This window comes from Atta colombica, unplaced genomic scaffold (genome assembly GCF_001594045.1).
Source record: "Atta colombica isolate Treedump-2 unplaced genomic scaffold, Acol1.0 scaffold207, whole genome shotgun sequence".
Classification (NCBI taxonomy): Eukaryota; Metazoa; Arthropoda; class Insecta; order Hymenoptera; family Formicidae; genus Atta; species Atta colombica.
The window spans coordinates 1,828,479-1,843,566 of record NW_017259302.1 but is presented as its reverse complement, the minus strand read 5'-3'; the positions used below and the strand labels follow the sequence as shown (position 1 = coordinate 1,843,566).

The window sequence follows — 15,088 nt, the reverse complement described above, 5'->3', positions numbered from 1 at the left end:
TATATATAAAAGAATGAAAAATTATACAATATTATAATAATAAAGCCACATTGTAAATTTTCTCAATAAGTTTTGCGTTACTTGCATCTTTTACAATCACATCTCGGGGGATTCTTCCAGAATAATTGTTTTTTTTTCAGGACTAGGTAAGAAAAATGGAAATTGTTAAAACGATTAGCTAGCTCGATTTGTATCAAGCATCGAAATTTAATATTGATTTATTATCTACACAAACTAACAATAACATTATATCAATGTTATAATTTTCTACTTAACAATGTAATTGTTATATACAACATGTATTACATTACATTTATATTGTTATATTAGAAATTATAATATTGATGTAATATTATTGTTAGAGTTTTGTGAGTAGATATTTTTACCGAAGAATGACCTTTGTTACATACAATTCTTTCAAATATTTGTACGAGTAACAATGTCGCTGGTATAGAAATGATAATATATATTCAATTTCAATCACTATTACATATTTTTTTATATTATCCTTTATATTTCTTTCTCTATAATTTTTAAGACATCTCTTTATTACTACTACGCTTCGTCACATTTTTTTCTATAAAGACAATAATATAGAAAAATTATCTGTATAAAAAAATGAGATGTTAAAAATAATTTATATTAACAATCAATTCTCAAGAGAACACCTTTAACTAAAAAGGTCCCCATCGTTTGGCTTAATCTTGCACTCTTCGTTCTTTCTTAATATCGACTATATATATTAAAAGAATTTAAATACGCAACTATACCCTTAAAGCAAATGGTACCACTTCTGCTAATACGTAAATGAGTTTATACATCTGCAAAAGTACAGAAAGTGCAAACAAAATAAATAAATCTAACAGAAGCAAGCGAGCGTTTCCTATACAGCCTTGTAGTTATATGAGCGAATTATTGTGAGCTGGCTTCATAATTCTACAAGTTAATCGTGTAGATTTTCAAATATTTTTTTCTTACAATAAATGAAAAAATTAATTTTTTATATAACGTATACATAGTACGTTAAGTCTATAAAAAACTTCATAATGTGATTAACATAAATGCGATTATGAACAAAACGTAAGAACTTAAATAATAAATCTTGTTTCTTTTTCAAAAGAAATCTCGATAATAGATACAGACTGTCACCTATGATTTTTTAAGTGGGAAAACGCTGGTGCGATTATCGACATTGAGAACGTTAGATGTCAAGCAACCGTTATATGAATCGAAATAGAAAACATCTTTCGTAAAAGTATGTACAATTCTGGTTCGAATCGTTTGATATATTCAGGACATCTTAGTTTAAGTAACTTGAACGCCATTGAGCGACAGTTCCGCTTCACGCTTTTTAATTGTTTATCGAGATACAATGTTGAACGAGCTAGTTTGTTCATAATGCAGCTGATACATGAACGATAATTCTCTTCTTTATAGGGGTAATAATGGGTAATACGATTATTGAAACGGGTATAGTGCGTAATAAGCCCCGGGAAGTACAATATCTCTCACGTGAGTAACGTATCATCTAATTCCTCTATTTTGCCCTCCGGTTGAGAGAGAACTTTACGCAACACTTTGCTGACCACATCGGATAAAGACTCTTTTGCGCCAGCATCCAAGAAAGCCATGCAACGCTGAAAGAAGATGGACAAAACTATTATTAACATTTTACATGAAAAAATAATTATATATAAGAAAGACAATCACTTAAAAAAAAATTAAATAAGTTTTGTATCGATTAGAAAATAACAACTAACCTGGTGTTCTTCTTCGCCTTGTCTCAACCGAAGCACCGCGATAAGTGCGAGCTCGCTGTTCGCTTTAACATATCCGTTCTTCTCTTTCGTACCGTTTACCAACATTGGCAAAAGCGCTCTGAGCAGTTCAGGTGACATATTTTCAGGTGGTATGTTACGCGCGAGATGAATGCAAACTCGGGCGAGTAGTTGCTTCACGTCGTTACTGTTGTTATTCATCGACTAAAAGTTACAGTGATATTGATTTAATATTATAAGATATAATTTAGATTATTATGTTAAATATTTCATGTTACGTGTCTTTTTAGATATCATTACCAGCAATTTATTTATTGAGTCCTGTACATATAGATATAACATTCTTTTCGAACTTACCCTCACAAAAGGCGATAAAATTTGCTGTGGTATTGATTGCGATTCGTTCATAAGATACTGAAATAGATATCCACACGCTCGTACGCCGTTCATGACAATCTGTACTCTGTCAGCAGCCAAATAGGAAAGTATCACTGTGCAAACACGATCCTTCTCTTTAGGATTGTATACTGTATCAGGTGATTCCTTTAGCGTTACAAAAAGCGCAGCTGAACGTCCATGCCTGAGCACCCAGTCGGCATTAACATCGTTACCTAATCGAATATCAATCAATATATTAATAATTATTATAAATAATTATTGTCAATTTAAATTACATTATATTCTTCGTGAACTTACATAAGAGATGATCATTAAATGCAATCGCTAATTGCTCCGGAGATAACCATCGCAAAAGAGCGCCAAAACAACCAGCGACTGCATTCCTCGTTATATCCTCTGAATGACCAAGCATGCTGCTGAGCGTTGCAAATACCTGTTTCTTCATAGGATCAGTCATTTTGTCGCCAGCCGGGGTCAGTACACCTCTGAGAGCTTGTAGCATTGTTTCCCTGTATTTCGAATAATATTATAAATTCTTGCAAAACGTTTCAATACTCGAAAGATGTATCCACAAATTGGAATTACCTTATCGCTGGATCATCTCCTGTTTTGATACCAGTGTGAAGTTCAGTGAATAAAGGATCGACACGTGTATGGATGACAATCAGATTGCTAAGAGCATAAGCTGCTTTCAATCTGACCTGCCGATTACTATCGTTCAAAGCTCTTAAGAATGTAGTTTGCAATTGCGGCAAGAATTGTTTTAGCATAACGCCAACCTATAAGCAAGGTAAATCAATAACTTCGAATCAGAAGAACCTTTACTAGAATGTTAAAAGACAATGTATATTATATTCTCTGTTTCATTTGCAAACCACATAATATGAGATGTAAAATCTTAGTAATGACAAAAATTATGTTTAATCATACAAACCTTCCCAAGTAATATAGCAAGCGTCTCGAGAACGGCTGCCTTAACACTCCAATTAAAACGGTCGCCAAGAATTCGGATAAGCGGACCGGTAATGTGTACGACGCTCGGTTGCAACGCGGCCGCGCTGGACAATCTTATAACTTCTCCCAGTCCTTGAGCTGCATGTTCCTTTGCTTCCGGCAAACCATTCAGTATTGCCTCTCTGAAGATCGGTAAAATCGGTGTGATTCCCTTGGGAAGACAAAATCCGGGTAATAATTCTTGACCTTTTAAATCAGATACCGCAAATCGAACGGCTTGTCTAATGTCCTGTACGTGCGCTATTTGCTGATCAGATGAAAGAGTCTGTAAGAAGTAAAACAATTGAAAGAGCAATTAAAAATTAATATTATTTTAAGAATGAATTATTATAATATAATTTTTATTTTTAACATTTTTCATTTTTTAATATATTCTTGTATATGTTATATTAATTTTAATGTTCGAGTTATCATTTCATTTCAATCTGTATGTTTACCTTCGTGACGGCTGTAAGTGCCTCCCAACTCATCTGTAACACATCCCTGTCTTCATCGGTGAATAAGTGAATTAAACCTCTAAGCAATTGCGGGACATACTGGCTATAATCAGCGCGAGTGTCACGACAGAATGCACAAAGCAATGTCGCGGCGCTTCGCCGTTTCGAGAGATCTTCCGCTCTTGTGGCTTCCATTAATTGATCCATCACGGTCCTGACGCCTACTTCATCGGTGACGGAAAGAACAACAGCCTGACAATACTCTAACTCTTGCAGTTCGTTTGTCGTTCCTTGCGCACTAGAAAGAGCAGTGAGTAATGCTGGTAAAATCCTATGGAGGAATCTTGTCAATGCTTCACCTGCCACACTGGCCAGTATCGACAGTGCTTTCGTATTAACCGGCGGCGAGGCTAATTGTGGGACTAGATACGGCAATACAACGCGCGACTTGATCGCCATCACTTGACGTAAACCGTCCAAAGTGTTCTCTGCCTCTGCATGGTCAGGCGAGTTCAATTGCGTCAACATTGCCGGCAATATATCATCGAGGGCGCGAACACCCACCGTGGAATGCAAACCGTCGAAAGTTTTGGCAGCAGCTTGTCGAACCTCCGGCAATGGATCGCACAGTGCTTTTCTAAAACAGGATTACGATCTCCTTATCTAAATGTCTGATCATACGTTTGGTTGTTATCATTTTAAAGATGATTATACTTACCTCACCGTTGGCACGAGGCTGATGACGAAGGTAAGGACCATATCTTTGTTGGTGCTCGCCATGATTTCCGATAGACCTATGCATACTCCTTGACGTTGATCGGCTTGGTCACTCTGTAAACCTTTTTCCAAAATCGGTATGATTTCTGGCAATACTCGTTCTCCCAATTTCCGAACGAGATCGCCCAATGTCCGAGCGGCTACCTGTCTTTTGTCGTAACTCGTGCTCGCCAAACATCCCAACAAAAGAGTAAACAACGTTGGTAATATTTCTCGCAGCGTTCTCGGTGTATTCGTTACCACTACCTTCCAAACATGGAGAGCTGCTTGACGGACCATAAGAGCCACGTCCGATCGTCCCATGTATAGTCCGGCCAAAACACGATTTCGCCTCTCCGCACCCAAAGCATTTATAATAGCATAATGTGATTGTTCTGTACCGAAGTTATCATCTTCGCTCGCGGTCTCGGTTGACATCTTGCCTGATACACCAGAGATCCTGTAAAGTAGATCGCCCAATAGTTGCACAGATGAATATCGGATACGCCAATTATCGTCGAAGAGACCCTTCTCCAGTTCCGGTAATAATAGCATTATAGCCGAATCAGCATAAAGTGTAACGATACGTTGTCCTGCCCTTAATGCAGTTTCTCGCACGTATTCATTCTCGTCGGCCAATGCCTTCAATATAGGATTGATTATCTGTCCAATATATGGAGTGAATTCTGTGGTGAATGCACTTGGCATGTATATGAACATCATAATGTATCCATCCTTCACATGGGGAGCGATATCAGTTCTCTCTGCGGTACTAATGATCTCAGGCATAAGTTTGTGAAGTTTCTCGACTCCTAATCCGCGCACCACTTCGGAGAGACCTTGGGCAGCTCCGGATCTGTCGACACTACTAGTTTCGGAAGTCAGTGTTTGCATCAACCAAGGTAATAGATCTTCGAAGCTAGACTCGCCCATTCCTCGTACCATTGCACCCAGCGCTCTTGCTGATACACTACGTACTTCGGGTACTGGATCAAGTAAACTTGTCTTCAGACCTGGAATAATAGTCGGCAGATATGGAGTCAGATCTTTCTGATCTGTTAAGGAGTACATATTGCCAATAATTTGCGCGGCCATCTTTCTGGTTTCTGTTGAACGATCGAGAAACGCGCGTTGCACAACAGGCATGATCAAAGCTAGCGATGGAGCATCAATAAAATGTACAAATTGCGTATCCAGTAATGTTTGCAAGCAAGTGGCGGTTTTATGTGAAGGATCCTGTAGCGCTTTTAGCAACACAGGCACAATAGCTTGAATCTCCGGATTGCGGATGACGCTTCCGATGACCTTGAGTGCTTCTGCGCCGGCTTCTTGTACTTTTGTGTGAGAATCGCTGAGTACTTCTATCAATTTTGGGACGATACTCGGCAGGCAGCTGCTTAACTGTTTTGGTGCACAGTACGCCATAGCACCAAGTAACTCGACAGATCCTAAAAATGAGATACATGAATTTTAAATCTCAGTATAATTATTCTTTACTTTTAAATTAAATAATGTTGTTTTCCAAAACAAATGTATTTTAAACACGAGCAATAATAGTAATTTTGGGATGTTGAATAGCTCAATATCAAATCATTCGATTGTCAAGCAACAGATTATGAGTTCCAATTCCTGGAATTATCAATCCATATATATGATATTACGTAAAAAAATATTGAACTATAATAGGAAAAAAAAAAACAAAATATAAATTTAATTTCAAGATAATTGGGGATAAATAAATCGCTATACTTCGCTCTTGAAAAATAAGAAACTTTTAAATAATAAATTTAAAAGCAAAACTCAGTTGGAATATTTTCATATAAGTTCCATAAAAATTGGAAAAGAAGTTTCAACTTCTTCCTTAAAAATGGTAATTATAATAAAAGAAGAAAGCCAAAATCCATATAAAATATCTTTTTGTTGAAAGCCAAGACTAGCATTATTGACAAAGTCTCATGTATCAAAATAGAAAAAGGAAGACTAATGAAATCGAGTTGCATGAAATTAAAATTCACAGTACAAAAATGTTTTTAGTTTACTTAATTATTAGTTTACTTAATTATTAACAGAATAAATGATTTGCATTTCATTACCTGTTTTTGTTCTCCATGAATCTTCTTCCAGAGCCGCCAGTAGACTTGGCAAAACGAGTTTGACGCCATGAGCAGAAAGTTTGCTCATAACTACTCTGGCAGTGTCATCAGTAGCGGTTCTCACGTACTGACTCGAATCGCCGAAACACAACAGCAAGTGTGGCAGTACGTGAACGATATAAGGCTCGAATAATCTTCCGAGCATTGTACATAGCATTTCGAACGCAAATAATGCACCTTCCCGATGCCTGTAGTTCTTTTTGTCTTGGATAGCGTGAGTTAGTTTGCTCATGATGTCCAATTGCTTCAATGCGAGAATTCCCATACCTTTGATAAGCCCTGCCAATCCATATGCTGCACCTTTACGCTCTCCATACTTGTCTGATTTCAGCAACTGATCCATTAAATTGTCTACAATTTTCGGTGCGTCTTCTTTAATGGCGTCCGTCAGATGTGGCAGACAATTGGCTACGGCTTCCTGCACTTGCTGCGATGGCGTAGAAAGCGCCGCAATGAGGCGCATCACAATGGGCTTGATTCGCGGGTCGTTCTTGTCCAAATGTCTTGCCAGAGACCCCATGAGGATCACCACCGATTGCTTGATCGAGTCGAAACTGCCAATCTTTGGAGCCTTATCCATGAAGTTTTCGAAAACTGGTAGCAGCGACGTAATGTTCGCACTGCCGTGAAGGTCGACTGCTGCAACGGCAGCTGTAAGCATCTCAGTGCGTACGGATTGATTTCGATCACCGAGCCCAGTTAGAACGAAAAATTGGATAAGTCGATGCACCGTGTCGGCGGTGAGAAGCGGCGCTATTTGAGCGAGAGCGAGCGCTACTCCACGCCGAGGACCCCACGTGTCGATCGGCTGTTCGATAACTCGACCAAAATCGTTCAACTTTGGTGGGATCATAGCCAGTTTCTCCTGATACAATTGTAACAGATTATCTAACACAGTTGGCGTTAAATGCGGCACGTTGGCCAAGCTCTGGGCTAGCGCGTGTGCGGCCGCTTGTTGCACCGGTTCGACTGGATGAGCGATATCCTGGATCAGTTCTTCGCAGAGGATCTCCGCTTGTGCGGTAAAGTCAGCCGCGTTCCACAATTCATTAGCGAGGATCTTATTTTCGTCGTTTACGTCAAATTGAGCGATCCACACTCTCCTTGTGAGTCTATTGAACTGATCCTGATCCTCCTTTTGAGATGGGAAGGCCTGTCGTATCACCGTCAGTCCTCTAAGAGCCGCGTCTCTCACGGTCGACAACGAATTCTGTAATGCGCCAATCAACGAGTCTATGTCCTCGCTAGTGGCGATTGCCGTACCCGGTTGACCGCTGCCAGATTGTGCGACATCTAGCAAAGTCGCTACCGCATGAGACTGCACTCGGCTCGTAGTGGTCTCCATAAGTTCAATAAGCAAATCGAACATTTGCTTGCGTGGTAAAAGTCTAGGATGCCTGAGATCTTTCAAATCGGTGCTGCCTCTCTGTCTAGCATGTTCTTGAATCAATTGCAGTCCTTGTACGATCATCCCCTCATCCTTATATGATGTCAAAGTCTTCCTTATAAAGGGAAAAACGTAACAAAATGCAGGCGCTGTGAACAATTCCTTCTTCTTGATCGTCACTGCATGTATAAGATTCAACGTTCTTTTAACTGCCACATCTAAATTTTCTTCTTCCCAAGATTGGTCCAAGTCGCACTGCGGTTGCAACTGTCGCAGCGTAACGTGAGCAATAAGGTCACCTAGAATCGCACTATTATCTATTGTCACTGTTTGACGAAGAGATACATAAAGCTCCGACATCTCGGGTGCTGCCAATGGAGAACTTAGATTCTTCAAAATAGTTGGTAGAAGATCCTTTAAGTACAAAGATAACTCTTGCTGATTGCCGCGTACCGAGCATGCTACTAGGGACACAGTGTTATCTATCTTAGCTTTCAATTCGGTTAATCTCTTGCGAATACCATTCTCTTTCGCAATTTGTGCCTTTATAGTTTCTTCTTGTTTAGGCGTCAACTTTGGTTCCTTTATCTTGCCTTCTCTCTTTCGTTTCTCATACAACTCGCGCCGTAGTTGAAGCTCCTCTTGCTGTTCTTTGAATGAGTAAACTTTACTTTCTCTTTTCATATTCATAGAACTAAGGATATCGTTCTCATCATTAACAGGCAATACGCTCTTATCGTAAAGCTCTCCCTCGGGAGTAAGATACGTGAAATATTCGTCCTTGGTAACTCGTAAGATCTCTGGATCGTCAAGTTTGCTCGTAACGTTCGACACTAGAGCGGGTAGAAAAGCGTCCGGTGCAAGTGATACGATTTTTATAAGTGCATTTTCGTAATTCGGCACCGGTTTATAATTCTGGATTAACATCTTCCTTACTTCGTTGCTGTAGGTACGTAAGAAATCCTTTGGTACGAGTTTGTAATTCTTAGCAATTTTAAACCATAAACTTGGTACAGCTTTGAGCAGTGCCGGGTGATGAGATGGAAGCAGAGCATCTCTGGTCATTTGATAGGTATGTGCTTCGAATAAGAAGGAACCTGAGCATATGGCAAACAATCCATCAGCGAGACACCTGCCAGTAATCTCTCCCATTGAGGTATCTTCTTTATTTTCTTTATCCGATTCTGACTTGATTTTAACATTTTCCAAAAATTTGTTAAACTCTGTTAACAACGCCTGCGCTGGCCCATACGTGCTCAAACCGGTCATAATTTTCTTGACTAACGGAGAACACCGTTGTCTTGTCGCAGAATTTGGGGCAGTGGAGCAAGACACGATCGCTCGATGAATCCCAGTTAGAGCTTTCTCGTTCAATTTATCGGAGAATTCAGTGATAAGACGTTCACAGAGTAACATAAGATGGTACAAAATATCGTCGCTGCATGTCGACAGAAATTTTTCGGAAAAGAATATTTGCTCGTCTATCGCATTCCACAACACGCTCTGTTTGTCATTCTCCACTTGGTCAGCTAATACGAATTTGAGTAGCAAATACGAAGCGACCAGACCTTCGGTTACCGCCGCTGGTTGTGCGCATTGCTGAGTAGCTCTTGTTATTGCCTGCGCAAGAATCGGTGCTATCACGCCAGAATACGAAGAGGCGGGAATCGAGAAGAATAACTTGATATAGGCAGTACGCACTGCAGCAGTGGACGTTTTCGCCGCCATACCCTTTTTAAAAGCATCTACAACAATTTTTGGTACATTAGACGAGAATTTCTTTGACCACAGTGCCATCATTTCAAGAGCGTGTATCAGTGTCTTCTCATGAACTTCGGTCTCGAGTACCTTAACAAAATGCTCACAAGCCGTTTCGGCTAATTTCTGTACGCTGCTACCCGAAGCCACATTGTAACTGAGATTGCCAGCACCTTGCAGAACAGATATCTTATGTGTCGCAACCGTGAGTTTACCCTCCGATCCATGAAATACTGCAAATATGGACGATAACAATATTTCCACAGCCGTCGTATCGGAACACTGTATAGCAAGTTTGCGGCACGCTTCAACTGCTTCATCTCGGACCAAATCCTCCTTAGAATGTAGATTGGCAAATAATCCTTTACTTATTTCTTGACTATATTGACTCAAGTCAAGACTCAATCCATTTAAAATGTGCCCAACTGATTCGATTATGATTTCTGGATTTCGCAACATAGCTTTTTGTAAAGCGGGAAGTAATTGAGTTTTGAATTCCTCGTGAGTCAATCTCCGAAGAAGTGGCACAGCTGCATCGACTACATACAAATCTGGTTTCTTCTTACAACTAATCGTCACTTTTATAAAAACATCTATCATATTTGACTGAAATTTAAAAAAAAAAACACAATATATAAAATTTATTAAAAAATTATGTGTATGTGTGTGTATATTCTTGTTTCGCTTACCTTCAAATGCTCCACCAAATCATTCTTTTTTGTAGCAACTAAATATTTTGTAAGTAAACTGGCTAAAATAATTACACCATTACCAAGCTCCAATTTTATTAAATGTTCAACATAAGGTTCTATATCTTTAATGGCTTCCCATTCGTGTGCAAGTAACATATATACCTTGTTAGCAAGTTTTTTATCTGCAGACGCTAAAGCTGCAGCAGATAAATTTGCTTGTGCCTCAATGAGCTTTGCTAAAGATTCATCCATTTGAATTAAATGTTCATGATATCCATGAAAAATAAGTAAAGTTGACCATTTTAATGCGATATATGCAGTTAGAGCAGTGTTCAAGCTAAAAGAATCATTTTAGAAAAATATTATGTAAGTAAATAACTGATAGAAAATTTATTCTTGAATACGACTTACGTTGCAACCACATTCTTATGCCAGGTAGCTTGCTCCGAAATTACAGTTGTCATATGTTTGATAGTAGCATCTGGTTGTTTTTTAATTAATTCTACAATTAGGTTTTTCACGTAGGACTGAGAAGCACTATCTTTATATCTATGTAGAGTAAGTGATACCACCTTACAGATTCCATTAACAATTTTGTCATTAATGCCTGTAAGAAATAATTCATAGTTCTCATATATAAATAATTTATAATTTCCAATGTAGTCTAGTATGTAATAGATATAATTTGGTGACGTCAACAAAAATTTTTTTAGGTAAAGATGTTGCATATCGTAATATCTTTTCCCTCGAATCAATCGAATTATATACCCAGAATATTTTATTTGTTACTTTCTTGTAAGAAAATGACAAACCTATTTCAGGAATATCAGAAAAGAAGAATTTGTATTCATATATTTAATATTTTTAAGCTGTAATTAGTCCAACAATTTAAATAAATCTGAATTCCTCACTAAAAGATAAACAAGAGATTTTTATTTATTTCACAGTTAATTGAGCATGCTATTAAAAGACTATTAGAAACTATTAGAAAGCATGTTATTAAGATTTAACATATATATATGAAATTAATTTCTAAAGTGGAAAAATTATTTATAAAAAATTATAATTCAATGTTATAAAATATTCATTTCTAAAATATTCTATATACTATTTTAAGAAAATAAATTTTTATATGCTGTTATAGTTAAGCTTAATTATAGAACACAATATAATTGCAACAAACTTATTACTTGATTCAAATATATTAAATATATTTTTAAAATATTTATTACATAATTTTCACAGAAATAGTTGTCAAAGATATCGCGATATCTTTGACAATACTTAATGGAAATATTTTAAATCCCATTAAAAGTTGCAGCAAATTATTTGATTAAAATATATAAAATATTTTTTTTTTAATATGTTACATGTATTACATAATAATTTCTATAAAAATGTTAGATGTCTTTAATAATGTTTAACGAAATAATTACTGGAATTCTTAAACTTTTCATACATATCATACATATAATTTGTAATGATAATCTTTCAGCTAGATTTTAAACAGTTGGGAACTAAGATAAAAAAAGAAAAATATTTGATAAAATAATTAAAAAGACATATTGTAAATAAACTACTCCAGACCGTTCCAAAGAAATGAGTGACAGTTTTGTCAAAATCATGCATGAATCATAGAGCGACGAATCAACAACATCGTCGAAAAACGAATCTATCCCCATATTTTTATAACATCATTATACGTAAGTGTCATTTTATCTCTCATCAAAAAATAATACGTGTCTCCCGCGATCTCCTTACCGGGATTTGACAATACGCTGGCGACATTTTGCAGAATCTCACGCCGCTCCTTCTTACTGGCGGTCTGAACTCGATTTGGCAGATCCTTCAAAGCTTTTGTTAGCTACAACAAAACATATCGATTATAATAACACAGCGACGTTGAAGTAATACAAGAATTTTGTCGTATTCCACGTGACTCGCTCACCTCGACATCCGCCATATTTCTTCAAAAGCCGGACTGATCATAAAGCGCCGCTCTTCACGGGCACGTAGTTTGCGCGAACGTGATTATAGACTTCGGATTCTCGGAAGAGAGAACGGTTATCTTTTGTCCCTTCTGTCACATTTCAAAAGTGTTTTATACATATATTCATATGTTTACAAATAACAGAGTTATATATTTCTAAATGACAGAGAGTATATACTTTCTTTTACTTTCTTTAATAATAATAAGATCTGCTTAGCGTGATTGAACAAGTGTACACTTTTGGAACTTCAAATGAGATAGGTATATATTTATTATTTGTTGAAAGCGAGAAAGAACGTTTTAGTGCAATGTAGGAACAAAAAACAGATCTATGAATAAGAAAGATGTTCTATCAATAAATAAAGATGTAATAAATAAAGATGTAAAATTATAACCGTAAAATTATTGCAAATTACGGACTTAACAAATTACTGACTTTAGAATTTTATTAACAAATTTTTATTAATAAATATTTTATTAACAAATAATATTATAAAATTAATTTATTTCTCTAATAAATAAAATTTTATTTCATTCCTTTTAAAATTCATTTTAAGGGTCGACAAAAAAGTGACAAAAGAAACTATGGAGCCCTCTAGTTGAAGACGAATTTCTTTATGCTAAAATTATTGCTAAAATACTGGATGAATCGCATTTTAATTGCAATATTTATAATCAGAAAAGGCTCCTGAAAGCTCGTACAGAGCGATTTTTTAGGGAAAAAGGCAAAATAAAAATTTATTCTGATATCTCCGATGTGTACTACAATGCAGTGAAGGTATAATTTTATTATATGTATATATTTTTAAAAATTTTCAAGAATCAATTTGCAAAACCGGCTTTGTATGCGCCTTCGCATACTCTACCTATTTTCAGCGCTGGCAGTGAATTTTGAAGTGCAGCCAATAGCTGCGATCAGTAGAAAAAAACAGCTTTGCAACTGTTGTAAAATTCTGTAATATGATTGGTCTTACTCTTAGTTTCTTATTAAATCTAAATGTATAAACCAATCATATTCAAGAATTTTACAACAATAAAACTGCTTTTTCTGCTGAATCCGATCGCAACTTGAGTGAGCCGCTCGCTGTTATTAGTGAATTCTTTTAGATCATCTAATTAAAATTTTATCAAAATTTTAGATCTAGAAAAATACATCAATAACAGCGAGCGATCAACTATTGAGTCCGCCGAACGCAACCATTGGGTGCATCTAGAAGCGCAGAGCGCTCAGTGAGCTCTTGCATGTGATTGGCATATTCCATTAGAGCTAAAAATATAAACCAAGTAGGTACAAGAGCTGACTAAGCGCTGAGTGAGCGGTCATGCTTCTGGATGCATCTAAAGCACCCATTGAAGTTCAAGAGCAAGTGGCTAAGCATACTTACCGATTGAATATGATTGGTTAGATCTATAAATAACCAATTTCTCATTTCTCGGCAAGCAGGCTAGCCGCTTTGTCAACTTGAACGCGCGGAACGCGCCCATTGTTAGAAATTACTATGTCCGACATCGTGATGTGTGTCATCCAAAGTCATGAAGCTCCCATAGAAAGAATGATCGTGACAGCCAATCAGAGGCATTAATAATTGGTGTTATAATTTCCGATTGGCTTTTATTATTTTAGAACGGGTTTGCGATCGCATTATAAATTCCGCTTTAAATCTGAAGTCTAGAGGAAATTAGGAAAATAATCCTATCGCAAAGAGAATTTTCAACAGTTGTAAAATAACTGAGATAAACACTACTGAACGTGGTCAATCTGTGGCATGACAGATAGTTGACGAAAAAACAGTGCAATAAAATACAACAAAAAGCTATTTTTGAGAATATTCCTGTTTTTTTTTTTCAATTTGGATTACATATTCTTTATCTTATAAACTATTCTGAATTACAATTGTACGTTTTATAAAATTATCAGGATTGTCGGTAAAAAAAATGCATACATACTCGTCAAGTAAAAAGATTCGTGCAACAATGCCTTCGTAAAAAATGTATTTTCAAGAATGAACTTTTTCATCTCCATGTGGAAATGAGGATATTTCAAGTCCAAAATTTTTACATAAAGTACAGTCGATTTTCGTGGTACGCTTGTGATTGTTATTCCATGCAAAATGCAATGCAAAATCAATGATCTACCTGACGAATTGTTGGAGTATATCCTAAGTTTGATACCACCTTACAAAGATCTCCAAGAGTGCAGACTCGTTTGTAAAAGATGGTACCGCGCTACTAAAAGTATGTTTCTTTTACATTATTCTTTATATACTTATCATGTTAAACATATGAATATACTATAAATGAACTATCAATCCCATCAATCAATTCCACATATTAATATATATTTTTTGTTAACTAGATGTAATAGAGCATAATGAAGCGCATTTTCAAAAGTCTGTCGCTTTTGGATCTTTGCTATGGAATTCATTACCATCTATGCATTGGATATCTACTATTGGAAAAAGACACTCACATTCTGCTTGTATATATGATAACTCTATGTATGTTTTTGGTGGCTGTACAGCTACAATGACAACATTCAATGATTTATGGCAGTTAGATTTAGGCACAAGAACATGGGTTAGACCAATCACTATGGGCAACTATCCATCGCCTAAAGCTTGTGCCACTATGCTGTATTATAGGAACAGCTTAATTTTATTTGGAGGTTGGTCTCATCCGTCGCCATATCCTTTACATCAGGTAACTATTCAAATAAGAAAATGA

The 15,088-nt window shown here is 36.6% G+C and overlaps 2 protein-coding genes across 3 annotated transcripts in view; one reads left to right on the top strand and one right to left on the bottom strand.

Moving 5' to 3' along the window:
• Nucleotides 1–1,173: 1,173 nt before the first annotated feature.
• LOC108687513 (eIF-2-alpha kinase activator GCN1) lies at nucleotides 1,174–12,337 on the bottom strand. Its single transcript, XM_018193297.1, has 13 exons — nucleotides 12,323–12,337; nucleotides 12,136–12,238; nucleotides 10,786–10,981; nucleotides 10,372–10,711; nucleotides 6,478–10,288; nucleotides 4,347–5,832; nucleotides 3,629–4,265; nucleotides 3,112–3,456; nucleotides 2,763–2,956; nucleotides 2,475–2,686; nucleotides 2,136–2,389; nucleotides 1,761–1,982; nucleotides 1,174–1,637 (listed from the first exon to the last, which is right to left on the bottom strand). The coding sequence occupies exons 1-13, from the start codon at nucleotides 12,335–12,337 to the stop codon at nucleotides 1,509–1,511; spliced, it is 7,944 nt and encodes a 2,647-aa protein (XP_018048786.1). The 3' UTR covers nucleotides 1,174–1,508.
• Nucleotides 12,338–14,365: 2,028 nt separating this feature from the next.
• The window catches only part of LOC108687514 (F-box only protein 42-like), a 2,525-nt gene continuing 1,802 nt past the window's right edge, over nucleotides 14,366–15,088 (top strand). For both annotated transcript variants that reach the window (XM_018193300.1, XM_018193299.1), the window contains exons 1-2: nucleotides 14,366–14,599; nucleotides 14,721–15,064. In XM_018193300.1, the coding sequence (XP_018048789.1) occupies nucleotides 14,476–14,599; nucleotides 14,721–15,064 (468 nt within the window). In that variant the 5' untranslated portion in view covers nucleotides 14,366–14,475. The remainder of the gene's footprint in view (nucleotides 14,600–14,720; nucleotides 15,065–15,088) is intronic.